Source organism: Dermacentor variabilis, chromosome 10 (genome assembly GCF_050947875.1).
Source record: "Dermacentor variabilis isolate Ectoservices chromosome 10, ASM5094787v1, whole genome shotgun sequence".
NCBI classification, from domain to species: domain Eukaryota; kingdom Metazoa; phylum Arthropoda; class Arachnida; order Ixodida; family Ixodidae; genus Dermacentor; species Dermacentor variabilis.
Genome location: NC_134577.1, coordinates 27700183 through 27727592, shown reverse-complemented (window position 1 = coordinate 27727592; position 27410 = coordinate 27700183). Strand labels below are relative to the sequence as shown.

The following is a 27410-nucleotide window of genomic DNA, read 5'->3' as shown; positions in this document are numbered from 1 at the left end:
TCCCGGACAAGCGAGGGCGCTGACGCGCTTGGCCAACGCTTCATAGATAGCACAGTGCCCCCGAACTTCGATCCGTGACGTCTTGATACCTTGTCCGACTGCCGCAGAATCTAATGGAGACACTCCCGAGTAAGCCATGATGATGTTTACGTGACCACTTTCGTAACTCCCGGCTTGGCAGTGAAAATAGCTGTTCAAGCAGCATGAAGTCATCAAGCAGAGTGCACAGGCCTCCTATATCGGAGGCGCTGGTTTAGCTCAATGGGCACGACACTCGACTGAGGAGCGTGGGGTCCTAGGTTAGAACCTCGCTATCGCCAACGCTTCTTCTTTCGAATTTATTCCGTCTTTTTATACATTCATTCCTTTACAGCGATTACCCAAACGAAGTTAGAACGCAGGCGACAGCTTGAGCGAATAAGGAACGCGCGGATAACGCAGACCTCCGAGAGCGAGGGTGACGTGTGGCGTCGCGTGCGATGTCCCTACCCTTCATGCAACACCCAGCACGCCAGGTACCCATGTTTATGCCGTTACGGCTCGCAACCTTCTTTAGGTTATGTGTAACCCTGAGCAAATAAGAAACCACTAGTGGTTTGTTCTTTCCGCACAAAACGCCTAGCTCCTCCTGTCGCTGCTTTCGTGAGCACCCTTTGAACTTCTAGGAGAAGGGCTCAACTACTGCTGCCATCTACGGCTGTAAAGAGCAGATACTCTTACCACTGAATCGCCTTCAAAGCAGCCAGCAGTGAGAACGCCTGTAAATCACCAACTTCGTAAAAGGACAATTCATCGCCCCTTTTGCTCACTTTGGAAACTGCCAGAACCACCCATTCTCGTAACGGGAATGTAAGAGTAGCATCAGTAAGAGCAGCATCAGCGTACACGCCTCTATACTTTAATGTCGGCCGTGCTGATGCTTCATCTTCCAATGAGTGCAATGAATGGGGTGATACAGAGCTCTTCATCTCGTCCTGCAAGCGTTTCTTTCCTGAAAGGAAGAGAATTCTGGACAACTTGTGAAGAGGTTTTCCTCGGGAAGCTGGCGGAACATTTAGTTTTCCAGGAAAGACCTCCGAGAATTCTCAAGGAAGTGTCTTGCATTCCACTTGCATTTTTGCTAGAGACAAGACAGGTCGCCTCCTGGTGACGGGCATTTTTCACATAAAAATAGATCCTGAAATGAAGCGATTGCCGGTCGAGTCTGTATGTATATATATATATATATATATATATATATATGTATGTATATATATATATATATATATATATATATATATATATATATATATATATATATATATATATATATATATATATATATATATATATACACACGCTAGCCCCGCCTGCAATCATCACCACCGCCAGCACAACCACTATTGATTGATTCATTGGTTGATTGATATCAGTGTTCGAATGCAACACAGGTGCTATCAGATAAGTTATGTATTATTTTTTTCCATGTGTTTTTTTTTACATGTACCCAGTACTTAATGAACAAGTGTTTCAGCCTTCCACCTCATCGGATGCATCCGTGGCGGCCGCGGATCGAACCCGCAACCTTGTATTCAGCAGCGAAACTCCACAGCCGCCTTGGCAGGCGATAATAGCATGCGTATGTTGTGAATACAATTATCATTTACTGCTATGACCTATTTTCGCACACTGGATACGCTGCCTTTTATGGAGTGTAAGTCGTTGTATGCATGCTGTCTGCTAAACATGTCACTGATTTCTTATTTCTGTAGTTCCTAGCTTGTTATTCGTATTGCCAATCACCCACTCAACTTTCGCTATCTACAGCTGACGACACCCCCGGAAGAAAGGCGCAACATCCTGGATATTTATGAAAGAACTACTATCGGCGAATTACAAAAGAATTTCACTCAGGTAAGCAAATCGCTGTCTTTGTACTCCGAAAGCGCTCTCGTTCCCAGAAACGAAACATGCCTTGTGTAAGATCAAATAAAGTATTATCATGCGAGGAATCCAACGGCCGATTCCTTTGTCGAGCACTTTTGGGGACAATGTTTGTTTCGGTTAACGTGGTCTTGCACAAGGACTGATGTAGCGTACGCGCCTCCTTTCTGCTGCGTCATCAAATGATCGCATCGAAAAAGGCCAGCTTGGAGACTTCAGCAATTTCTCCGACTTGTCATTGCGCCGGAAGTCTGACCACTCGTTGCTGCCTTTGCATGAACTGGATTCCCAGTGGCGATGGTGGACCGTATATTTATCCGCTTTAATACGACGATTTTATTCGGTAGGGGTTTGCGAATAGTAATTTTCTTAGACTCAGTCAAATGTGAATAAAATATTCCAAGAACCAAATCGAAGCGAATCCAATATTGAACACTTCTCGAATAGTTTTCTTACAGTTAAGAACTTTAAATTGGCATTACGACAGTATGATCACACATTAGTAACACTGTAAAGTTTCGGTCCTTACATTGCACATTATGAAGCGCTGCCTATTAAAAGCACGAATGGAGCATCATGACCCAATAAGCCGTTTGCTTGCTTAACCAGTACGCTTAGGAGAGTGTGGATGATTGCGGTAGTCGGTAAGGTGTGATTGCCTGAGAAATGCGCCGGCACCTCTGCGTAATAACTCAGGTTTTATGCCAGCTAGTGATGGCCACGGGAATCAAGTTTATCGTAATTTTGCGCAACTTTTCGTTCGATTTCTTGGACACAGTTTGCATTTCCAAATATTCGATAACCATTAACAAATATTGTTATTTACAAATGGTTACTTTTCGATTCGAAGACTGAATGAGATATACAGCGCACCAAGTTTCGAGCGTTTATCTAGTGTCGCAGGAAAAAAAATATCCCCCAATATGACTAAGAGAAAATATGTCCTCATGCTAAAATATTAGCTTTCTAGTAGCGCATATTGTATCATTGTCTTTCCAAAACAAACGATACTGTATGAGAAATTTGATTGCACTAATTTACACAATCTATTGACCGTTATTTGCGTATTGATAATTCGGAGTGGCCCGTTTATTCTTCACGGCAAATAAATTTGTGATTACGCCCATCTCTTCATTGCCCAATCCCTCAAAAGTCATATCCTTTGACCATTCACAACAGCTTTGTCAGTGACTGTGAATGCTTTAGCACAATTTCTGAATTGTTAAGCTGACTTCTGATACAAGCAGTAAATATCACACAATCATTGAGGGCACTGTGTTAATTTCTAATTAAGTAAAATAATTTAATATCTGCGTTAAATGCACAGTGCGAAACCCGAGTGCTCACAAACTTCGAAAGTGTATTTTTTGCGCATTCAAGTACAGGACGCAATACAACCAAGAGACTTTGACGAACAGGCACCACAAACTGTAACGTTAGCACGAACAGCCGAGTGAAATTGCTAAAGCGTTTTGTTTTATTCAGTTGCAGAAGCATGCGTCTTTGATACTTGCTTCTACGGCTTTCTTAGTTTTCAGTTCGCCCTCAGTAATCTCTGAATTGAATTGAATTCGCGGGTTTTGCCCGCCAAAGCCACAACATGATTATAAGGCGCGCCGTAGTGGGGGACTCCGGATTAATTTTGACCACCAGGAGATCTTTAACGCACCCCCGATGCTCAATAATCTCTTAATTAGCAAGTTGGTATCTGTATGTACACATTGTCCTGACCGAATCACGCCTCTACTCGCTGGCCAGCACGCGGGATCTGGTGATATGCCACACTTCAAAATTTCTCCTCACGCAAAATTTTAGTTCCTAGGGACCATATGAATAGAAAGACTAGTTTTACTGTTTTAAAAGGCCTGTATTCATCGACAAATGTGCCATTCATGAGGAGAAGAAAGTTGGGCAGGATGGTGTGATGTCATGGTTGACTAGATCCACTAAACTGACGAGAACAAGGGACAACAAGAAATCCAGACGAGCTCTGATTTAAAAGCTGACGTTTATGCCAAAAGAAAGGCATGGTAAAAAAGTTGTCTGAGTAAAAACGTTGACTGAACTCTCCCCTCTTATTGGTGGAAGCAGTCGCTGCATCGCGACGCTAGTGGTTCTTGGTGCTCGAGTAATGACAGCTCCCCCTCACAGACTCTGTGGGGACACTCGACTGTATTGCACCCCCTTGTGTTATTTTCCCCGCGTGGCTCACGTATCTCCTGCAATCCGCTTACACGCGAAGCCGAGCTCCACCGGCTGTCGGTGTAGTTCGCGAATAGTACGAGAGATCGTGCGACTATTTCACTGCTAACGCCAGCTCACGATGGCGTTATTACACTTGCAGACAATTTTCTGTGGCTATAAAGGGAAAGCTACGGAGGCAAAGCGCGCACAAGTGAGAGCGCTTCTGAAAAGACTCCCGAGTCTTAATTTTCGTTAGTTTAACCTGGGGAAGAGAAAACATACACACATTATTAGTAACCATTAAATAAGACAAAACACCACACAATGTAAAAGCTTACTTATTTTGCGGATTTTCCCTTCCGCGTCTGGTCAAACGCCTAACCGTCGCCCGTGGAAGCTGCATGGATTCGGGAGTCTGTTCCGAGCAACCAAAAGCACTGTCGAACGCTGCCGGACTACATGGCGCGATAACACATGCCCAGAAACTGGGCCTCCGTAGTTTTCCCATCATAGCCACAGAAAGTAGTCCGCCAGTATAATGGAATTACTCGCACGCAAAAAGGAATAGCTTCTTCCTCTGGATTTGGCTCGGCAGGTTGTGGTGACGGTTCGCAAACAAAAATATTTCAACGGCAAAACTTTCTTTCTGAGAAACATCTACATGTTTCCTTTTTAACCTCGTGCAACTTGCTACAGTCCGGTGAATGACAAATGTCTGTTACTTGAACCTCTCTACACCTTGTGTGCTTCCGGAAAACTTATTTGTCATACCTTTCCTGATAACTGCTATATGTTTTTCAGTAGCGGTTTACATGTGCCTATATTTTTAGTAAACGTAATTTTGTAGCCTGGGCACATTCGCTTACTTCTTGACATGTGTTTTTGGCCATTTTGGGCTGTTTAGTCAATCGTGAAGTCTGGATACGTCGGGGGAAGCCATAGGTCGTTTAAATAGATGAGGCATAAAAGTATTCGAACTTCGGTAATGCTGCTTATATGTGCATATTCAACCCAAAATAACTTTAGATACCCAAAAATATAGGCATGTGACAACACCTGCAGTACCACTTCTGCGATGTGCAGTGTCTCTATGCAGATGTTCGGGTTGCATCGAATAAATTTATCTATATATGTCACTTCATCAACGGAAATTGAAAATAAACCATGTAAAGAAAGCAGTAATTTTATAGAATACTCACCATCACTGAGTAATCAAATTTTCTGCAGCGCAGTTGTATCATTAAGCTTGCGATAAAAACAGTGATTGCAGAGCATTTCGTTTTCCTCAGATTCCACTGCTGCATATGCTCAATAAACAGTTTTCCCTGGTGAACATTACGTTGACAGAAAACGAAACAGTAGAACTCTACGCTAAGGAGTACTACAGTAAGTTAGACGCATTCCTCCAATGCGTTGACTGGTGAGTGAACAAAATTTCACATCCTTCCATATGAGCATGTAAAGTGAATGTGACATCGTAACATGTATTTACAGCAACAGTCTATTCAACTTTGCTGGATTGCGAGAGATTCTCAGATGGGCTGCGCGCGCCTCGGACAATTTCCGCAATGCTTCATTCGAGCTGGACAAGGCGTCTTCGGGAATCAAAGTCGAGAAGGCCAGATGGAAAAAGTGTGTGGACGCAATAAACCGAATGATGCCAGAGATTGTCGGCTACCTCTACGTGCGGCAAAATTTCCGCGAGGAAGCTAAGAAAGAGGTAACCGCGCACTCGCTTACTAAACCCTGTGACCTTTTCGCCAAAACTGTGATGCCATTATCACATAGCAACTTGTTCAACATTGCTCAGTGCAACTTCGCATGGAGAAGAACAAGACAGAAATTTGCGGGAAGATGGAATCCTGAAGTGATTAACAGTGGTCGAACAAGGTATGTCGCTAGGATCCACCAACATTCTTTGAAGAAAGTATAGGAAAAAAAAAGATTACAAAAACGACGCAGACATTGCTGCTTCGACCAGCGACATTTTTTGTTGAGCCATTGTTGGTGACTTCGAGCCTCGATCTCCCTTTGAACTTCTGGCCTCTTTAGTCAATGAGGGTGCAGGGTTAAAAAGAGATGCTATTGAAGACGGTGCAGGGCAAAATAAAAACTCTAAAAAACAACCAAGGCCGAAAAAGAAAAGGCTGACGTACGGTGCCAAATGGGAACTACGAGACAATCGCATGCAAGAAAAACAATGGTACGCAGTGCAGATCGAAAAAGAATCAATGAAACACAACGCAGAGCGAAAAAACAATCATGCAGGGAAGGGTGGAAAAAACAAAAACAAAGGCAGTGCATGGTGAAACTAAAACTGAAACATAGTGCTAAGTGAATAAACAATGACAGTTCAGGGCAAAAAAGAAACACTGCAATACAAGGCAGAGTGAAAAAAAAGCAAAAGCAGTGCAGGGTGAAAAAACGGAAATAAAGGCAATTCACGGCGAAAATAACTGAACTATAGTAGGGCGAGCAGCAACTAAAGACAGCGCAGGGGCAAAAGTTGAGTCACATTAGGTTACACCAACGAAAATGAAGGCGAATGGAATGGAAAAACTTTATTTCTCTATATCTCAGAGAGATTGGCGGTGGGCCGGTGTCTTCATGTTTTGAGTCCTGGCCGCTTCACATGGTCGGCGCCCCTATTCCAGGGCACCGCTGAGTCTTGCTGCCTCGCAGGCGTGCTGCACAATTGCCCGTTGGGCTGCGAGCTCGCTGCTGGTGAGCAGACCCTCCCATTGTTCCGCACTTGGGTTATTTACTTTATGGAATGCGTAATTACGCTTGCATTCCCACGTGATGTGGTATAACGTGGGGGTTGTTCCGCACCACGGACATGTATCCCTGTACTGGGTAGGGAACATTTTGTGTAATGTATGCAGGTTGAAGAACGTACCTGCTTGCAGTCTTCACCAGCTTACTGCCTCATGTTGTGTGAGCGATGTGTGGGGTGGGGGGTATTTAAGTCTCCTTCCTCTGTAGTGGTTAAGTATTTCTGCATACGTCGGCTCCACCGTTAATGGGGCGAAAACCTGCGTACTCACAAGACGTTCATTACATTACTTGATATTTGAATGCGTTGTTAATTCCTATTACTTTCTTTGCGCCAATGTTCCTGGGTTCTAGTGCCTTAATTAACTTCACCCTAATTCACACCAAAGATAGCAGGTTCGACTCCCACCAGTGGTCGACGGTACACCTCTAACCAAACGTCGTGCGTTCGAGTGTCTTAATTACCTCTCTGTTAATAATGGTGCCTTCATTAACTTCACCTTAATTAACATCAAATATAGTAGGTTCGACATTTGTCCTTCACGATGTCCGTTGGAATCCAACATGGAGATATTGCCGGTTCGCCCACATCTCCATGTTGGGTCGTGGATTTGTGTACCCTAATTAACCACAAAGGTCCTGGGTTGTGCTCTTGACCTTCGCGAATGTCAATTGGAATCAACTTGGAGATATTGCCGGTTAGGCCACATCTCCATGTTGGGTCGTGGGTTTGGGTGCCTTAACACCAAAGGTTGTGGGTTCTACTGCTAACCTTCGCGATGTCAATTGGAATCCAACTTGGAGATATGGCCGGTTCACCCACAGCTCCATGTTGGGTCGGGGGATTGTGTGCCTCAACACCAGAGGTCGTGGGTTGTACACTTGACCTTCCCGATGTCAATTGGAATCCAACTTGGAGATACGGCCTGTTCACCTATATCTTCAAGTGGGCTCAACTTCCACCAAATGTCGTGGATTCGAGATCCCTAATTAACTAAATTCTAATTTACTGTGTATTAGTCAACTTCGTGTTAACACCAAAAATCCTGATTCGAGTGCTTTAATAACCTGTACTTTAATTAACACCAAAGGTTGTGGGTACGAGTACCTTAATTAACTATATCCTAATGAACTGGACTTTAAAAAACTTCGTCTTAATTAACACCGAATGTCGCGATTTCAACTCCCACCAAAGGTCGAGGGTTCGTAGCTTTTTTGAACCATCGCGTGGTAGTCATGCCAACGCTGCATTCTCCCGCGTGAACTATAAATGCTGAATAAAGGGAAAATCAGACATCCACCCGTTCGTAGCAATCGCTACAAAGGAAACCCATACAGGTTCCGCGAAAGAAAAGCCTCATAGTTGAAGAAAAATTCGTCCTGGTCTGGGACTAGAACCCGGGATCACCGCCTTTCCGGGCAGCCGCTTTGCCATCTGAGCTAACCAGGTGGCTAGCAAATGGCAGGGCGAAGTCGAATTTGTAGACAACACGAAGCAAAGGCAAGTGTTTGACGTAGTAGTACTGCGGAAACCCGCAAGGTGGAGAGAAGTAATGAATAAATGGAAAATCAGACATCCAACCGTTCGTAGCAATTGCTACAAAGGAAACCCATACGGGTTCTTCGAAGGAAAAGCATCATAGTTGAAGAAAAATTTGTCCTGGTCTGGGACTCGACAATTGCCTTTGCTTCGTGTTGTCGACAAATTCGACTTCGTCGTGCCATCTGCTACCCGCCTGGTTAGCGCAGATGGTAGAGCGGCTGCCCCGGAAAGGCGGTGGTCCCGGGTTCGAGTCCCAGACAAGGACGAATTTTTCTTCAACTATGAGGCTTTTCTTTCGAGGAGCCCGTATGGGTTTCCTTTGTAGGAATTGCTACGAATGGGTGCATGTCTGATTTTCTCTTTATTCATTTCTGCTCTCCACCTTGCAGGTTTCCGCAGAACTACTACGTCGAAATATAAATGTTTTCGCATTTAAAAGAAATTGTACAGGGCAGAGCCCCTCGGGAAGACCCCTGAGCCGAACAACCCAGACTTGCCAGATGCGTCACAAAGATGTAACGACAAGCCAGAACATTCCCACCACCACACAAAAATCTAAACAGGGCACAGGCCGGGGCCCTAGGTCAACTACCAACAAATACCTTCCCGAACCCGTTTCGTCTCAAACAGGTACTCCCTGAAGTACACAAAGAAGACACATGAAAGCTATGCAAACAGGACGCAGCTACATTCAAACATATGCTATGGAAATGTAACTCCCAACGCGAAAAGGAGTTAAACTCCGAGACCCTGTCGCTGAGGTGTGCCGCTTCTCTGCGCAGCTCCGACCTCAGCGACGAACTCTGGGCCGTCCAGCTGGCCCGCGAGGCGGCACTGAGACAAGATCTGGACTGAGGGGCTTTATTCTCGACGTCCCGTCGTGTGAGACTTGAGCCCGGGTCGCCGAAAACCTGCAGGACAATTCAATAAAGTTATTTCCAACCAACAGTGCAGAGCGAAAAAGAGGCAGAGCAGGGCGAAAAAAATCACTGAAGTGTAATGCAGGGTGTATAAACAATCGAAGAAAATCCAGGACGACGAAGGCAACGAGAGACAGCGCAGCACAAAAAAAAAAGCACTGTAGAAACAGCGCAGTATGAAAAACAGTGAGAATAGTGCAGCACAAAAAAAAGCTGTTGAAATATAGGACACGGCGAATAATAAATGAAAGAAAGTGCAAACTGTAATACACGATGAAGAGCAGCGTAGAGTGGAAGAAAACTCTGAAATACAGTGCAAGACAAAAAGACAGTGAAAGACAGTGCAGGGCCAAACGAACAATAAAAACAGCGCAGGCAAAAAATACACTAAAGATACAGCCCAGGGGCAAAAGAGGGAAATTCAATGCAGAGAGATATAATGGTGAGAACAGTGCTCGGCGAAAAACACACATAAAGACAACCCAGGGTTAGCAAAACACTAAAGTACTGTGCAGGGTGTTTATTACGCTGCTATAGCGTTTGATGACGCTTGATGACATAGGACACGTCGGGTTTATATGATCTCTAACCTTCCGAATAAACCTCCAATTGCAAGTATCGCCATGTCCTTTCTTTTCTTGTGCCTTAGATTGTGTCGCAGAAGTTCGCTCCCTGAATTTAGCCATGCTTCCTTACCGACTCGCCCATTTTTCACTTTTGATTCATAGTGATGTACGTTCAATCTAACATTCATTAGCTCTCTGGTCTCAATGATGTACTGTTTGTGGCAAAATGCATAATTCAGCAAATAAACATAGTTACAACTCGTGCAGGTAAAACTGTTGTGGATTTCGCCCACGTAATTGCGGTGCTTTGAATATTCATATCCGTTTTAAGATGTTTGCAAGTGTTGCACCTGGGATGAGAACCGGCATTTATGTTGAAGGTACCTTGACGCCTGTCAGCCCTGCTTCTAAAAGGACAGCAGCATTTCTACCAGCTGCCCCTTTTTAACAAGCAAACACCGCCCTGCCCCCTGCCCTGCACCCCCCCCTCCACCCTCCTTTTCTTGTTTTGTGCTTCTACCCCTTTCTATTTAAAAATTTAGCTTCGGTTTGCTGGTCGCGCCGCCGTAATCTCCTCCTACTTCCCCACTGAATGTGTGGGAGAGTGGGTTACGCGCAAAAAAAAAAGAAAGAAAACGCTGTTAAGGAAAACAGTTGCTGTGTTCTTGTCCAGAAGTTGACTTCAGTGACATTCCTTGTCCTACCACTCTTAATCAGTTTAAGCCTCCATTTTCCTGTGGACACCTTTCTTGTTTTGTATTTGTCTTGTTTTACAGCACAAATTACTAACAGCTAAATCATCATTGCTGATGGGCATGTAAGCCATACCTATAGTTCACCTAGGCTAATTGTTTTAAATCAGAAGTTGAGCATTAGGCTATAAAAACAGTTGTCATGCTGGTTCCACGTCTTCCTTTCACCTATTATTTCTCTGCGTAAAGCGGAAAGGCGAATTTCGGTAATTAAAAGTGCAATATTCGTTACCCTTTAAAGGCCTATGTCTGGATACATTGTGTAATCAAGCAAAAAGGCAACATAGACAATAATTGCATCCTGTCAATTCTATAGCGCTTATTTTAACAAGAAAAAGGTTCAGCGAAGAAAATAATGAGCACTGTAATGCTACGTTTTAATATCGCATATAGTATCGCATATAGTATAACTCATCAAGCATGTCATATGCTCCTCATACATTGTGAACATTTGCGTTCTCGTCAATGATTATTGTCACACTGCCGCCAACATATAGCTAAATACTGTGCTTTCACAGGTGGAAGACCTTGTCAGGAGGCTCATGACCACATTCAACGAAACAATCCAAAACAACGACTGGATGGACAATCAAACTCGATCGGCTGCACAAGACAAGGTACAGTGTCAATATATATATATATATATATATATATATATATATATATATATATATATATATATATATATATATATATATATGCGTGCGTGTGTGTGTATGTGTGTGTGTGTGTGTGTGTGTTTGTGTTTGCGCAGCACTTAATTGCACCAAGCAGAATCCAGTTGTTCCTTCTACTGACTTTGGTTTTTTGTCTATCCCCACTTCGGATGTGTTTTTAACAGACGCTTACTATGAGATTTAAGAATAAATATCGGAATTTCACAATCTGTCGAACAGAGCACAGCTGCCGTCATTTCTAACTGCAAAATATGCGTGCGAAATCTGCTAACTGACTCAAGGCTCTCAAAAGAAAGCATTCAAGAAAACAAACCACACAGAGTGCTCTTAGACTGGCTTCTCTAAAGTATATTCAAGTGTCGTTCTAGTGGTATACAATAGAGTCCCGTTTACCCGACTATTACATGCCTTGAATTGTTGGGCTTCGCTACATGCTGTGCCGACCGTGGTAACCACTGAACGAAAATCCACGAGTGCGAAGAAGCAAAATGGTTTTTCGAACGCTATCTGGCAATGCAACCGCACGATAGTAATTAGAACCTCTGAAGGTGCGGCATCGAGAGTGCAGAGAAAAAAGTTCGGTGTTTATAAAACTGATAAAAATCTCAATTTAGCCAGAACGCCGACGTTCGAAAATACAGAGATAATCTAATAAACTGTTATTAATCTAAAACACTAGTTTCAGTTACAGTTATCACATGGGCTACTGTTTAGAGTAAAGGTTACCGAAACACAAATAGGCACGGCAGATGTATGCGTTCTGTAAGCTTTTTTTAAAGCATAGCATCAACCCTGCTGTGCGCGTGCCACTGCTCTCGAATGTTTTCGTTCGCTACACGTGTCATATACACATGACATCTCAAGCGGATGCCACTTAAGCTACCGTACAGCTACTTAAGTTGCCATGTGAATTAAATCTAATCGTGTTGTTATATATACGGTAAACACACTCGTACATTTCATTTCGATATATGTCTTTAAATAATATTTTCCAGTGGCAGGTAGAATACAAAACTTCAATTAGCGCATAAATCATATTCATAATGCAAGAACATGGGATTGTGTGGTAACTGGTCAGCACGCGGGACAGTTTGCTGCTAGTTTGCGCCTGGATATACAAAAAGGCCAGCTGTGAAAGTCTGCTGGACAGAGGGCATACCGATTTGTTGAATGCACGCACAATGCCGGCCCTGCAACTAGTCGATGATACGGTAACAATGCGAGAACAGTGGAGCAAACTGCGCGAGCAGCGTCACACATCGCCAAATAGGTTTGGTACGGGGGAGTCACAATAGCAGATCCACGACAGAAAGTAGTGGACAGCATAGTGTCGCACGCAGTTACGAGAAGGCACTGTGGCGCTAATGTCTATGGGAGCTGCAAGTAGGGTTGTTCATCCAATACGGTAATGATGGTAGTGATATATAAACGGTTTCCTAAAAGCAGTAAATTTGGTAAAGAGTCCCTTTCCATTTCGACTATGGATTTGCCTAAACTTCGCCCAGGCATTGAACAGCTTCATTACCTTCTAAACTTATGATTGTCGACGAGGCACTGCATTAAAATAATGAAATAAACAACGTTAAGTTCCTCGACTGCCCGATTCGAACGCAGGACCTCTTGCACAAAGCGTGATTTTCAAGTCAAGGACATATGGACAAGTGGATCCATTTGAAATAGCAGCGCTCGCAGACTCTTATTGCCATCAAAATAAAAAAGTAGATTTCAGCAAAAGTTAGGCCGACGTAGGCAGATAAAGCACGAAAATCAAACATATCCATGTACTCACCCTCATTTCCGTTCCCATGACGGCAGCGAGAGCACCACGAGACATTTCTCTCTAGTAATTATTGTCTGAAACATTTCGGTGGAAACACGACAAAAACCAAACTGAAGTATGATATGGAGACACAGAGTTGGTAGCAAACAAGATATCTCAGCTTGAATCACGCATCATACATTTACAGATTGTGTGGAGGAAAAGCTTAAGAGAGCGAGAAAGAGAGAGTTATTTATAGAAAGGCAGTAAGGTCAGAAAGCTATCAAGTTTTTAAAGGAAACAAAACAAAAAGGAAGAAAATATACATCAACACGCGTCTGTGGCACGCAGAGTCACCTACCCCACCCTCGTGATCTAGAAAGCAATTCCAGCGTCTTCTCAGTAAGGTTTACTGAACGCGAGCTTATGCACAAGTCGCGCAGTCACGCTATCTCTGCTGCCAAGGTAACTTCACTACTGTAGCTAAGTGCTCACCTTCTGGCCACATGATTAAACTCCTGGAACAGCCTGTGCCGGTAGTCACGTACATTAGCTGTAAGTAGTGCAAAATTGGACGCCAACTACAAGAATTTTAAGTGACAGGCGTATCGGCTACTGCATGGCAGCCTTGTGTGCAGTGAAGGAAAAGCTGGGCACTAAAAAAAAGCTGGTCGCTAAATGAAGATGAAAAAGCATCGGCATACGCGTGCGTAAATGCCCATGTAACCGCACAATCACCCTTAAACGTTATATTCTGCACTGCGACCACTTTCGGAGAGCCAGCACTGCGACTCGCTGAGTCATTTCCCGCCGCACGTCAGAGACGGAAAGAAGTCATAAGGGAAAGGCAGGTAGGTTACCCAGCCTCAGCCCGGTAAGCTACCCTCTACTGGGGAAGGGGGAAAGAGGATTGTAAGGATTAACGTAAATTGCCCCTTCGGTGTTGTTTACAAGCCTATCCATACACTTCATTGCGCACCCATTTAATGCTATGGGAATTATACGGGCGCTCCCTGTATACGTGGGCCGTGGGCACTCCCCGTGCGTGGGTCGATCCCGAAGATAGTGCATTGCCAGGCCGACCCGCAGCGGAGGGGACGCTGGCGTTAAGCACTCCTCATACGTGTGCCGATCCCGAAGATAGTGAAATGCCGGGCCGACCCGTGCCGGAGGTGAAGCAGGTGTTAAGCACTCCCCATACGTGGGCCGATCCCAAGGATAGCGCAATGCCGGATCGACCCGCGGCGAAGGGGCAGTTCGCCATTAAGGGGCCCACATACACAGCTTCGCTGGTCATCTTTCTTCACAGAGTGGAAGGGCACTGAGTTTTTTTTTAAACGTAAGGGCCTGGTCTTAATAGGGTGGGTTTTTCTGAAGACGTGTCGTTTGCCACCAAGGCTCGCTTATGGACGTTAAGTGATGTCGCCTCAACAGGTAGCGCCTTGCTAAAACCGGGAAACTTTTCAATAAAGACCGTTGTAATACCGCACCTGCACGAAGTCTCGCGCTGCAGGCTCAAGGAAAAGCGGAATGCGACAGCCTACGTCGCTCTTCCCCCAGCGGCTAAAACGCCTTGATTTGGCAGATATTCAGAACAACGCCAACAGGGTACGTCAACTGGGCACGTGGACAGGGTACCTATTGTACAGGAAAGAACATAATAATAGCTACGAAAGTAATCGAAAGAAGTTAAGAACCAACAGTCTTAGCACTTGACGCCGACAACCTGACCTCGGGTCTCACGCCAGAGTGATGGCAGCGTCCATAGTCCTCCTTGCATGTTTAGTGCGGTACAAGTTAGGTTTGCATGCTCGACAGAAGACGTTCAATATGCTATCCCTTGAGGAACGGTGGAAAATATCGAGACCAGAGGGCGCGCTGCCGTCGCACGAGGCTTCGAGAGAACGATCACAATGACTATAGCGTTGTGTTATGTCACCTTAGCGCTCGCCAGCAGTCACAGTGTTTGTTATCGCACAGGCCCGCGTGACACCGGCGAGCGGCTGACCCCCTTTCTTAGTGAGTAGGTTTATCGACCACGCGTTCCGTACGACGTCTTCCCGTGATAACTAAATTTAAAAAAAAAACTCAGCCAGTCTGTAAATTCAAGAGCATTGTTTTCAGAAATAATAAGTTGTTTTTCATCTTGCTTTTACAGTTGACGAAAATGGTTTCGAAAATTGGATACCCCAACTGGCAATTCAACGTAACATATCTCGAGCAGCTTTACAAACAGGTGAGTGCTCATTTGATTCTCTTGGAAATTAGTACATTCAGCCGGTATTTTATGCTAGTACGCCGGTACTCGAGGAAGGGTAGAAATCAGCGGAGTTAACATTGAATGAAACAAAATTTAAATATTTTGACGGCAGAAACTGACTGCGTGTACGCTGATTGACTACAGGCAGTAATTGTGGCACACTCATGCATATAGTAACATGCGCATATCACGCACTGTGGGAATCGACGTCAGCGAAGCTTTCTGTGCTGTTCGCTTTGATGTTGAATCAGCGGTGATGTTGACGGCGACTGCTTAATTTTTTCTACGTTTGGTGCAACACGAAAGTGGGTGAGTCGATATTAAATAATACTTTGCGTACACCACTCCTCTTTGTCTGCGCGCAGGCGACGCAGAAGTGTGATCATGTAAAAACTCGCTAAACAACCGTTTCCTTGTCTTCATGTGATTGTTACGGATCACGCTTTCGTCACGTGAAGCTTTATTTTTACCAATCACGCGTGGTTAAGTGAACAGTTCCCTTTGAGGACAGTTCCCTTTGAGAACAGTTAAAAGATCGCAACGCATGACTCTTATCCCGACACGGTGCGCACTGAAGGATATACGCGTATTTTCGCAGCTTGTAAAGAAATCCTTGGAGCCTCATTCCAAGCTTAATGTTATGTTCAACTCTTTCTTGATGCTACTCCAGATTTCGACTTGAAAAGCATCACGACTAATTGATTTGCAATGCTAATACCATATCTCCATGTTTGTTCAGAAATCGCAGCCGGGCACATGCGTCTGCATTATTTTCGGCGACGGTGACAGCAAACATCAAACCAATGCATGCAGTGGTCAGCAGCCGGACGTTGTCATGTGACAAACGCGTATTATAAGTAAGCAAAGCAGACCACTTTTTATGTCATCTACTCAATAGCAATTTAACAGTTCCACTGGGTTTGGGAACATATAGTTACGGTGCTGCCATCTGCAAAGAAGACTATAAACTAGGCAAGTCACAGTACCATAGAATCCCTTCATGTACAGCCAGTTCATTGGCGCCACTGGGTTTCCTGCCCGTAAAATCTGAAATTGAGACACCTCTGGGTCTTGCGGTTCATTTGCAGATATATGAAGGATGAAAAACATGCGATACAGAAATATGTTATGCTCAAACATATTAGGATTGAATAGCGCATGCTTTATCCCTACAGAGCGCTTCTGTTTGTAAACTTTGCAACTCCAATATATTATCAGGGTTGAAGTGCTGTCTGGCAGAGTTCAAGCACTCTCTTTACTGGCGACCGCAACGACCATAGCATTGAAAAATTACGAAGCTCTTTAGCTTGAGCTGAAAGACCAGGCTAGAGTAAAACAGTACGTTCTTAATACAGCCAAAACTTTGAACGAGCGTTTTACTGAACGGATGCTTGAAATTTTCGTTATGGCCATTTCCTTTATAAGAGGGGTTGCTGCGCCGTTTTTTGTCGGGGTTTCATTTGTACCTTTGACGAATGAAAATTGCTCGATTAATAAATAATTGGCACGGCAGCAAAAAGTCCTTAAGGGTTTAATTGCTGCAATAGTGAAACTGTGATAAAAGGTGGCGTAAATCTTTACATCATTACGCAGTTCACCACTACAAACGAGGCTATCATTTGTAGTGAAAGAAAAACAGCAAAAAAGGTAAGCCACTTGCCTCATGGACTAATAAGATACGGAAGCAAGCAGTCCCCCAACATATACTCAGACTGATTTTCTAGTTCATTGTGACTTTCTTCTGCGCGATGAAAAAAGAAATGTTTCTGAATAGTGTCATGTTTTTTTGTTTGTATGCCTTTTATGTCTTTATTTGCAATTCGTGAGGTTCTCATAAAATCTCGGGAATCATCCTTCTGAACTTTTGAAATCATCCTTATGAACTACTTTAGCGCGCAGGAGGCCATCCTGCAAACGGTTTTGCTTGAAAATGCCCACCAAAAATGCAATCTCTCTGTAGTGTTAGTCGTCAGTCATCCAGCCAGTGTACTTTAATCTTGCAGGTACCAAATCTGAATCTGAGCAGTTCCTTCTTGGACATGTCTTATTACATTGGCGAAAACAACGATATGCGAAAACTGCTGATGTTACGAAAGCCATATGAGAAGGAAAATGTGTAAGACACCAAGTACCTTTTCTGTATATACACATCATCATTGGAGAGACAACTCAGGCGCCCTGTAGAACAAAGGCCTCACAAAAGATCTCAAATTACTGTTGTTCTACATTACCAGAACCAAGCCAAAATGCACGTATTTGCTAATGATACGTAGTGAAAATGACAAGAATTTTGAAACTGCTTAGTATTTTCAGGAATATAGCTTATTGTTAGTGGAAGAACTTGATCACGGATGTAAAAACACACAATGAATTTTAATTTCCTGAATTTAAACTTTGATGTTAGTTTTTGCTTTATTTTAAAACATGAAGCCTAAGGCAAATCTATTTCATTTTATATTAATTCTACAGTGAAATTTCCGAATGTTATAAGATTCCTATGCATATTTTGCTTCATTGTCGGTTGGCTTCATGTGGTTGTTACTAAAGATTACAGACATGCAACGTGAATTTTCGGGAGACGAAGCGTTCGTGAGAAGGTTAACCAAATACTACACAACTAAATTGTTTGAATACATTTGTTTCTGTTGCCGTTCTGTTCAACGTGTAATCTGATGCAATGTTTATGTTTATGCACTGCCAAAGTTGCTACTTCATTGTCGTGCGATGTTCCTGATTATCTACTACGCCGTCCACAAGTTATGCGGAATGAGAGTGCAGTTCTTGTCGAATGAATAACGTTGAAGACGGGTGTGTGAAGACAGCAGTACAACACATATGGAGATGCAGTTTAGGCCCCGTGTTACAGCCCCCGTGTTACAGTGGCACTTATCCAACGGTGAGGATCGACAAAGTATGGGCACCTGCCTACGAGCTTATGATTGCGACAGCCGATAAGTGCGCGAAATTCGGTTGGCCGTGCCCCTCCAAAAGTTCTGTTACGCTGAAGGCGACCATTGTGGTTATCGACGACACATAACAATGATTTTACAGAGGGCAGGGACGTCTGTGCATGCATATATAAGGCCAGAACGAGCAACACTGCATTGGACGCAAGTGATGTTACGTGCCGCGCACACAAGTTGTTCTTGAGAAGATGGCGGTGTGTTTGCGCGCAATTATTCAATGTCTTGTTCGTCAAAACTACATCGACGGCACAATGATGACGTACGGGGCAGCGATAGTGGCAAGCCTCAAAGAAGGCACATGCTGAGGATGGAGAATGCACCGAGAAGAAAGCGGTTGGTGGAAAACAACGTCGGAAGCATCGACAACGTCAATGCAAACGCAGACATCGCACCAACAACGCCACGTCGTTTACAAAGTAGCTCACAGGATACATAGATGCCAAGTGTCCTATCGACAAGAACTTAAATTTGGGCGAGTTTGTACGAACTTGCATTTGACTTAAAGCGCAACAAACGATGACACAAGAAGGAAAACTAGATTAGACGAGCACTATATAGCAGTACTGCTGGAAAAGGCAGCAGCATTGCAAGAGGGCTTTGTGAATGTTGTGTGTATGTTAAGGGAAGAAGAGTTAGTAGAATTTATTAGGATGTGCAAGTGCTTTGAGAATTCTACGTGGCGACGGGCGCTCAGAGTAGTCAAATTTAAAGCGGCATGTTTAGAAGACCGGGAAACGTACCCGTCGTAAATACGGCAGGTGAACATTGCTCTTTGTCTGAATTATTTCTAACTTCTCAGCATGTTACCTTTATACAGATTCCGTACCACACAGGAACTGTTTCCAACTGTTCTGCTGATGTCTGGTAAAATGAATCTGCGAACTTTGATGGCACGTTGAAGTTACTTTAGATCTGATTGTTTGCCCGGTTCTGTACAATCACGAATATTGACGTACGCCTAATTTGCTTTACTCTTCTTTACACACAGCTGGTTCACAGGAGCCGCAGTTGTGAACGCCTTCTACAGTCCAGATTCCAACGAAATGAGTAAGTGCTCGCATGTGCTTAGTCTTTTCAAAATGCACATCATTTTTTTCCCGACAGAAGTTGGAAGCTGTCGGAGCAACTCTTGCTACAATATTCTACATACTTTTCTCAGTTATGATCAATCGAATGTGACGACAATAAATGTGTAGCCAGTTCATTATCAAAAACGGGTCCAATAATTTTCGCTTCGGCTCATTGATCCCGTCAGAATTACATAAAAATAATTAGTAATGCCAACAGGCAAGTTGAATTCCCCTCCTGACTATGACTATACACATTTCACCATTCCCAATCTGAAATTCCAGGAAAGTATTTGAATGAACGAAATCTATAAATGTTTGTAACAAATAAATTCTGCAGTTTTACGTGCCAGAACAACAATTTGGTTATAAGGCACGCTGCAGTGGGAGATTGTGGAATAACTTTGTCCACCTGGCGTTCCTTAACGCGCACCTAAATTTTAGCACGCGAGCGTGTATGCTTTCTGCCCCCATCAAACAGCCTTTACCGTGGCCGCGGTTGAACGTGCGATCTCGAGCTCGGCAGTGTAACGTCATAACCATGGGATTATACCGTTGCAGGTGAAATGTTAACGAAACAGCAAAATTCTAAATGCTTGACGAATCGTTTTTCTCCCATTTCACACACCGGATGCGCTCGAAAACATTATATGCTAGATTTTCATGGTGGCCCGCCAGAACTAGATCACGTAGTGACTTCTTGCAGAGAAGATGTTTGCGCGATTAGAGTGTTAGAAACGGTATATGCCGATTTCACTGTTTTCTGGAGAAAAAAAAATTACTAGATTTGAAATTAGTTGCATTGTGAGGTATCATGTTACGAAATTTGCGATGTGATTGTGAGGCCCGCCGTATTAATTGTGACCCCCTGGGGCTCTTTAACGTGCACCCTATGCAAAGCACACGGACGTTCTTTACATTTCGGCTCCCTTGAAACGCGGTCGCTGTGGCCCGCATTTCATCCAACGCCAAAGTCACTACACCCCCCGGCGAGTAGGACTAGCTCACTCCCAAAGTTTATATTTTGACTAAGTGTGGGAAATATAGAGTGTAATAACCGAGTGAATCTTCGCGTGCGTGGATTAATTAGGGGCTCAATGAAAATTACTATAACCTCGTTCTCAGTAAGCTTATAGGCGTTGTATATTACGCTTGCGAAGTTTCCCCGCTGTGATTGGACGGCCAAAAGCGGCAGCAATTTCATGCTTATAGACGATGAGTTCATGCTATGGGGGATGTCCGCCGAAAGTTTGAAGTGTGTAGGTTATTTACGTGCTTTGGCGAAATAACTACTGAATACCTTTTTTGCCAATGTTCATGCATTATATGAAGCGTGTGTTTTACCCGGTCTCCTCGATGATCTATGCGAGGCACGTTGCTTATATGTCGTTGAAGCAAGATTGAAGTTGAAGTTGAAGTTTATTCATATGCAAAAGAAAGGTACATAAATGTACCTTTGTGGTACAGCAAGCTTGTGGGTGACGTACGACAATTATTCATTCTGTTCAGTAAAAGTGAAGCTTTTCTAAAAAATCGCTTATTAAAGCTTTCCAGAGCGCCATGCTGCACCTAATCAGTTTAGCCGGCACATTTCCCAGAGTACTAAATGAATTGTACATGGCACCAATTTCCGTTGCAGTGGAAAGAGGAGGGGGGGGGGGTTGGATAATTGTGGTGCGACTTTTAAAAAATGTTGTTGCGTTAGAAAAGGGTTGCGATAAATGTGCCACACGATTTCGTATGTCGTGGGCTTTATTTCAGGCTTGGAAAAAAGCTTTTCATGTAGCCTGGATTGAGCAACAGAAAGGGAGATGGGGGTATCTTTTTTTTCAGTATTGCCTATTATTATCTCATTGACACTTGTTGTCTGCATATAATAGCTGAGAATTCGATTAGTTAATAATATTAAGCTTGTAATCAGAGGGAATACAAAAAAACTATTATTGATCCCCGTTTTACAGAAATCGGTAGAGCACGAAACTGAAACGTTACTTCACAGAAGCTATTCATTGCACGCGTTAGAGCACTGCGCAAACCTACCTGAAACCCCAGTCGTTCTCAAACTGTACGGGCGAAATCGAAACGGATTGTTAGTCAAACGCTTCGTAGACTCACGGTTCGTTGCCGAGAAAGGCGCATGATTTGCTTGGGTTCGAGACCGTGTTGCAGCTTTGCTTGGCGCCCGGCGTCGTCCTGGTGAGCGGCGTCTTGCTGCCAAGTTGCTTCAGCGCAGGTGCGGCAGCTTGATACGGCTCCGTAGTAGAGACTTTTAGCCTTTCCGCTATTCCGGCAAACGGGGGCGGTTTGGGCGCATTGCCGGATTCCCGGGGCCTAAAACGTGAGCGGCCGGAGCGGTGCAGCCGCCTTGTGGAATAGAGTTCAACCAGACAAACACAGAGCTAAAATTGCAGTAACCCACTTATCCTGCTTCCCCGCTGGTGCAAATTTTCCAAGAACAAAAATGGTGAACACGATTACGCCACTGTCCTAAATTTACACCCCAGCTAAGAAGAATATAGTAATTGGCTCTGTGTTTATGTGGTTGAGCTTTGCACCCCAAGCTGGCACCACCACTCTGGCCGCTCACGTTTGCGCCCCCACCTATCCGGCTAACTGGCCGTGCTTGCCGGAATACCGGATGCGCTAAAATCCAGCCGGTTAAGCTGCGACGTGCTCAGCTTCAGGAATGCCGATTGGCAGAGTTCGCAGCTTGCGCCGTGAATGAGCGGAGGCGTTCTGCTTCAAGCTGGCGTATCTCTCGCCGGACCAAAGCGAGATTCTCTCGTCGGCGTCGTTGCCTTTTTGCGCCGCTTAGCGTAGGAGTTTTCTTAGTTGATGTCATCGCAAGCGAAGCAATACGCGGCCTGTAAGCGCTGCTGGTGCATGTTGAACCTGCGCTCCGCGAGCGACGAGGCGACATAGGCTGAGCCGACGTGAAAGGAAAACCATGTGTGGAAAGTGCGTCGTCACCTCAGCAGGAAGCGTACAGCGCCTACACCGGGCTACGCCGCGTTGGAGCCTCCAGTGCACTGAGACTACCGAAGCACTCTCTCTCGGCGCTCGTTAGTGTCACGATGCAGTAGTTCGCTTCACCGCTCCTAGATGGTGGCGCCAACCCTGTAGAGAGAAAGAGCAAGTGGTGATTGGAGGATTGGTGGAAGAAAAGTAGGGAAATGACAAAAAAAACAGAGACGTACAAAAGCACAGTTTGAATAGGGGATCAGAAAATTTGGTTGTAACAGTTCATATTGTTTTTTTTTTGTTTTTTTATTGTTTAACCTAGGTAGGACATTAGGCAATGTAATAGCAAGAGCTTGGTGGCGCAACCCACCGCGCCGTTCCAAAGGGGCCGCTTAAAACATCCATCCATCCAGATAATATCGACATAGAAGAGCATATTTTACGCGTTCGCGCCTATGCTTAACATTCTTAACAGGAAATTTCTGTTGGACCCCGGCGTAACACACATTCGAGTTATAATATAGTCCCACTTGCTCCAAGGGACGGCGAAGAACATTAACTTGGTTTTCTCCAGCTACGTGGCACTTGCATATTTTAAGACTTTGGCGCAAGTTATGTGGGACATCCAGTACGCGCGCAGTGCGTGAAACGGGAGAGACATATGCCGGCAACGTTTTAAAGCATGGGCTTTAAATAAAGGCAACGGAAAGTTTCAATGGCACGGGTCGAAAAAAAGAGGTTCGCTGAAAAATTGGCTTTGATTCGGCAAGGTCGCCCAAGAATTCTGCGTTTTCAGACGATCTGTTGTTTGTTGCTTTTACCAAGAGGTTACTTGAATTTAACTTTTGTTGAATTTATAACTTAGATGTTCTTCATCATTTCTTTTGTAGTGTATCCTTCGGGTATACTCCAAGGTGTGTTCTATCAATATGGTCTTCCACGGTAAGTTACATAACGCGGTGTAACGTTTGCCAAAATAGCTCACAAATGCACCGAGGCAAATAGATTTCTTAATGTCTTGCTCTAAAGGTGATTCGGCGGTGTAAGTTAAGTGTAACAGTTAAAATTGCATACTTTGGCAACTAGTTTCTATGTGTTTGGAAGCGGGGCAGCCCAGAAATAAAGACATGGGCGAGGAAGATCGAGGCCACATTGTTGATAGCATTTTTTTTACTGCCATGATTCGTTCTTTTATATGCATATATGCACGACTAAAGAAACACACAAGTAGCTTTCAGTAAAGCGTGTTAGAAAACGTTCATGATGGAAAAAGCGCTACTAAAAACAGAAACTTAGCAAGAACACAGGACAAAGCGTTAAAAGGAAAAAAATGCTACTAAAACCGGAGACTTAGCAAGAACACGCACTTTGTCCTGTGTTCTTGCTGAGTGTCCATTTTTAGTCGCGAACTAGAAGCAAGGGGATTGACCGCGGCGCCCGATTTTTATTAATCATATCATGTCTTATGATATCAATTTTAGTAGCCTTTTTTTCATTATTAACACACAAGTATTGCGGATTCATTAGTCAGATTAATGCTGTGTGCCACATCCTGCAGCAACAGACCCTTTTCAATCAAGGGAGCTTGCGGAAAGCTTGCAATCTTTTAAAACAATGATCCGCTTTTCTTCGATCAATGCACTGCGCGTTGCTCTTAAAACCGCCGTCGTGGAAATGTTAGCAACGACATTTTCAAAAATGAGGTGCCCGAAAGTAGCCGAGGCACCGCGATGAAAATGAGTGAATACGTTTTTTTTTCTTGTCTACAATGTGCATATTATAAACTGATTGCACCGATACGAGGAAGTTTTCGTGTACAAATCAAAGACAGTTCATTATAGGGTATCCCTGCGTCTGGCATGCGGTCCGCTTAGCTCGCACGCCTTGAAAGCCGCATAGTCAGATTAAAAAGGCATTTTTTATTTTAATTTTTTCTATAAGTAATGCATATTGGAATCATGGTAAATGGACTGTGGTATATGACATGTGGTGTTTGAGACAGAGGAGATTCACGTTACACTATATAAGTAACCACTGCAAACTTAAAGTCCCCATCACAGAAATAAATTGGCAATTAACAGTTAGCCTTGTTTTCTGCTGCTTGAAAAATAAAATAAGGTGACGATATTGATGCCCTGAACGATGAACAAATACAGTTTGTGCAAAACACTGCGACGACTGCTCTTAAGTTTTAGCACGTGGCGATGAATTTCTTGCTAAGCGGGTACAAAAATTCAAAAGCGCAGACATTGTGCCCTGGTGATAGGTAGTATAAATCGAACAGCGTTGTACTACACTTGGACATGCCAAACATGTGTCTAACCATAGCGAGCAACAAACGGAGCTTTCCCGTGCCGTTTACAGTCGTTGCTACCATGCACTGAGTAGGTGAGGCATCCATTAATGACTGCAGTATTATGAATGCAAAAGGAATAGTTGGTTTTCCATTGTTTCCTTAGTGAGGAAACCGGCCCTTTTTCACTGTCGGCATATGTTAACTTGGGCATTTTACGATTTATCTAGCAAAATTGGTGAGCTGACCTAAAAGCTAACGGCCGAATTGGGAACTTCGACCAAAAGGGTGACTCCGCGGAGCCCCTCAAACAACCGTTTCGGCCGCGGAACGCAACTAGCATGGCCGAGTTCAGTAGTGCAAGCGTCTCTACCTAGGTGGCCGCATGGGCTACGCACATACATAAGTGGAGTACATGGGTAAGAGCACATACGGATATTGTATCCCAATTCTCGCACGCAGTGCAACTTGCGAGTCGTAACAATCTGGTAATGCAGTATGACCACTGAAGAGGTAATTACTTCGAAGAAGTGTTCTTTCACTGAGCACCCGTTATCGCCCTACCTACTTGAACCATTTCATGCCGAACCGCTAATTTCTATTGTCGTTTCTGGTTTAGGTTCGGTTCGCGCTCAGGCATGTTCTAGCAATATCCCTTTTGTTTCCGGTTCAGTCCGGCTATAATTCCGGGGTACGATTTTCGGTTTGGGATCGAATTTGACACCCCGTTTATAAACTCTCGTGGGAATACAGCGCAACCTGCCCAGCGTCCCAAGCACCTAGGCCAGGCGGTCCATCTGGAGTACTTGGTCCGGCAGCGAGTCAACGCATGAGGCGCTTTCGAGGTACTTTATGCCTTCTCGTGCGAATCAGTCGTTGTCCGTCTTCTTTCGAGGAGCTCTGGATGTTGTGTTTAGAATCTGTCGCTGATTACCGTGATGTCTTTCCCATTTTCTCCAATACTCGCCTCCCCACTTTCAATCCATAGAGCCAGCTTTGAAATTATAAACGCACTAATATTCATTCAATTATATTTTAAATGCATTAAAGTGGCAGAGCAGGGCTCCTAATCACACAGCGAAGTTGTTTCCATTATATTATCTGTTATTTGGTTCTTCGGGGCCGAAACACAGGCCGCAAGACATCCCCGTCAGTTACGTTGTACACATTTCTGTTCGTTATTTGTTTATGCCAGTTCTGTTAAGCACTGGCAATAAAAAACGGTATGCAGAAACTCCACTGGAGTTGCTCAAGTATGCTTAAGCATATCCCCAATTTCATTTGGCTCACCCCCAAATCTATGTTGGCGAACGTCCAAATTTCAAGTTGGCACACCTACCAATTTCAGTTGGCTCACCTCCAAGTTTCAATTGGCCCATTCCTAAATTTCACTCAGCCCATCACGAAATTTCAACTTCGCCCACTACAGTATGTAGGTTGGGCCACCCAAAGTGTAGGTTGGACCACCCCAAATGTAGGTTGGGCCACTCCAAATGTAGGTTGGACTACCCTAAATATACTTTTGGCCGCCCCCAAATGTAAGTTTGCCCACCCTCTAATTTCAATTTGACCCACACAAAAAATTCAGCTCTCCCACGCCTACTATACGCTTTCCCATGCATGAAGAGAATCCTATGTATCCTTATGGGAATTCTCTCTGATCAGTTATATATTTTTATTTAGTTTCGATTGTTCTGTATCGCCTATAAAGCTTCCAATCAACTACATTTACGATATTATAACGATTAAATGTCCTAACTTCACAAATTACGCATTTTTGTGCAGATAAAATGCATTGCACTTTGAGCGTGACGGGCTCGGGTGCTCTCCAAAGAATGCTTACCCAATAATAAAAACCATGTACATGGGCTTGCGGCTCAAATAAGCACTCTGCTTATATAATTTGACTCTACTGCACTACTGCCTAGCACTGCTGCACACTACTGGTTTACTAGAGGTACCACCAGTACGTTCGACGCGCCATGTTCCATCAGCAATTATGAAAAAAAAAGTAGTTCGCCCCTCGTAGTGCCTAGAGCCAATTATTAACTTGCACATGCACTTTAAAACGGTTATCTAAATTTATTTTACCCAAAAAAACGCATCACTGACTGTTCACGTCATCAAAGTTTAGGGACTAATTATGAGGGCTCAATTGAAAGTGCACAGAGGATCATCGTATCATCTAGACTCTTCCAATGTAGTGTGCATCAGCTTAGAGTGTAATCATATAACTTTGAAATATTTGTAGACATAACATCATCATAATTCGTGTCTGAAAGGGATTCGCAGAAAAATGATGTCACGACGTGTTTTCGTACCTATTACAACATTCTCAAAAGGGTTTCTGAGGTAATTGGCCCCGACGCCCCGCGTAAATCAGACAGCCATGTCAGAACTGTCGGTGTGTGGATATCTTTGTAGTCTTCCTTCCTTTCCTCCTTTCTTTCTTTAGGTTTATTGAAGGCAAACTACGTACAATAGTACCTCGAAAAAAAAACAGGTAAAGGGTTGTTTCCCACAAATATTAAGAAATACGCGAAGACCCTAACAACAAGCGATGAGACCTTGCTTAATGTTGGTAGAAACAGGCATGTCTGGTTTCATGATGGACATACGGCGTTCGTTCTTTGTAAACAAGGCAGAAAGCGCTGCAATTGTGAACGCAGGGTTTCCGGGGGGGAGTCATGAACGATATCGTTAAGCTGCTTCATTCGTTTGCCATCAGCGATATCGTTTCTCGTATGCAAGCTTCGGTGCCACT

General features: G+C 44.0%; 1 protein-coding gene across 1 annotated transcript in view; it reads left to right on the top strand.

The window, feature by feature from the left end:
* The window catches only part of LOC142560213 (neprilysin-1-like), a 45904-nt gene that overhangs the window by 4848 nt on the left and 13646 nt on the right, over window positions 1-27410 (top strand). The window contains exons 3-10 of the mRNA XM_075672147.1: window positions 1807-1893; window positions 5397-5527; window positions 5602-5827; window positions 11182-11280; window positions 15258-15335; window positions 17363-17475; window positions 19314-19372; window positions 23244-23295. Of these exons, the coding sequence (XP_075528262.1) occupies window positions 1807-1893; window positions 5397-5527; window positions 5602-5827; window positions 11182-11280; window positions 15258-15335; window positions 17363-17475; window positions 19314-19372; window positions 23244-23295 (845 nt within the window). The remainder of the gene's footprint in view (window positions 1-1806; window positions 1894-5396; window positions 5528-5601; window positions 5828-11181; window positions 11281-15257; window positions 15336-17362; window positions 17476-19313; window positions 19373-23243; window positions 23296-27410) is intronic.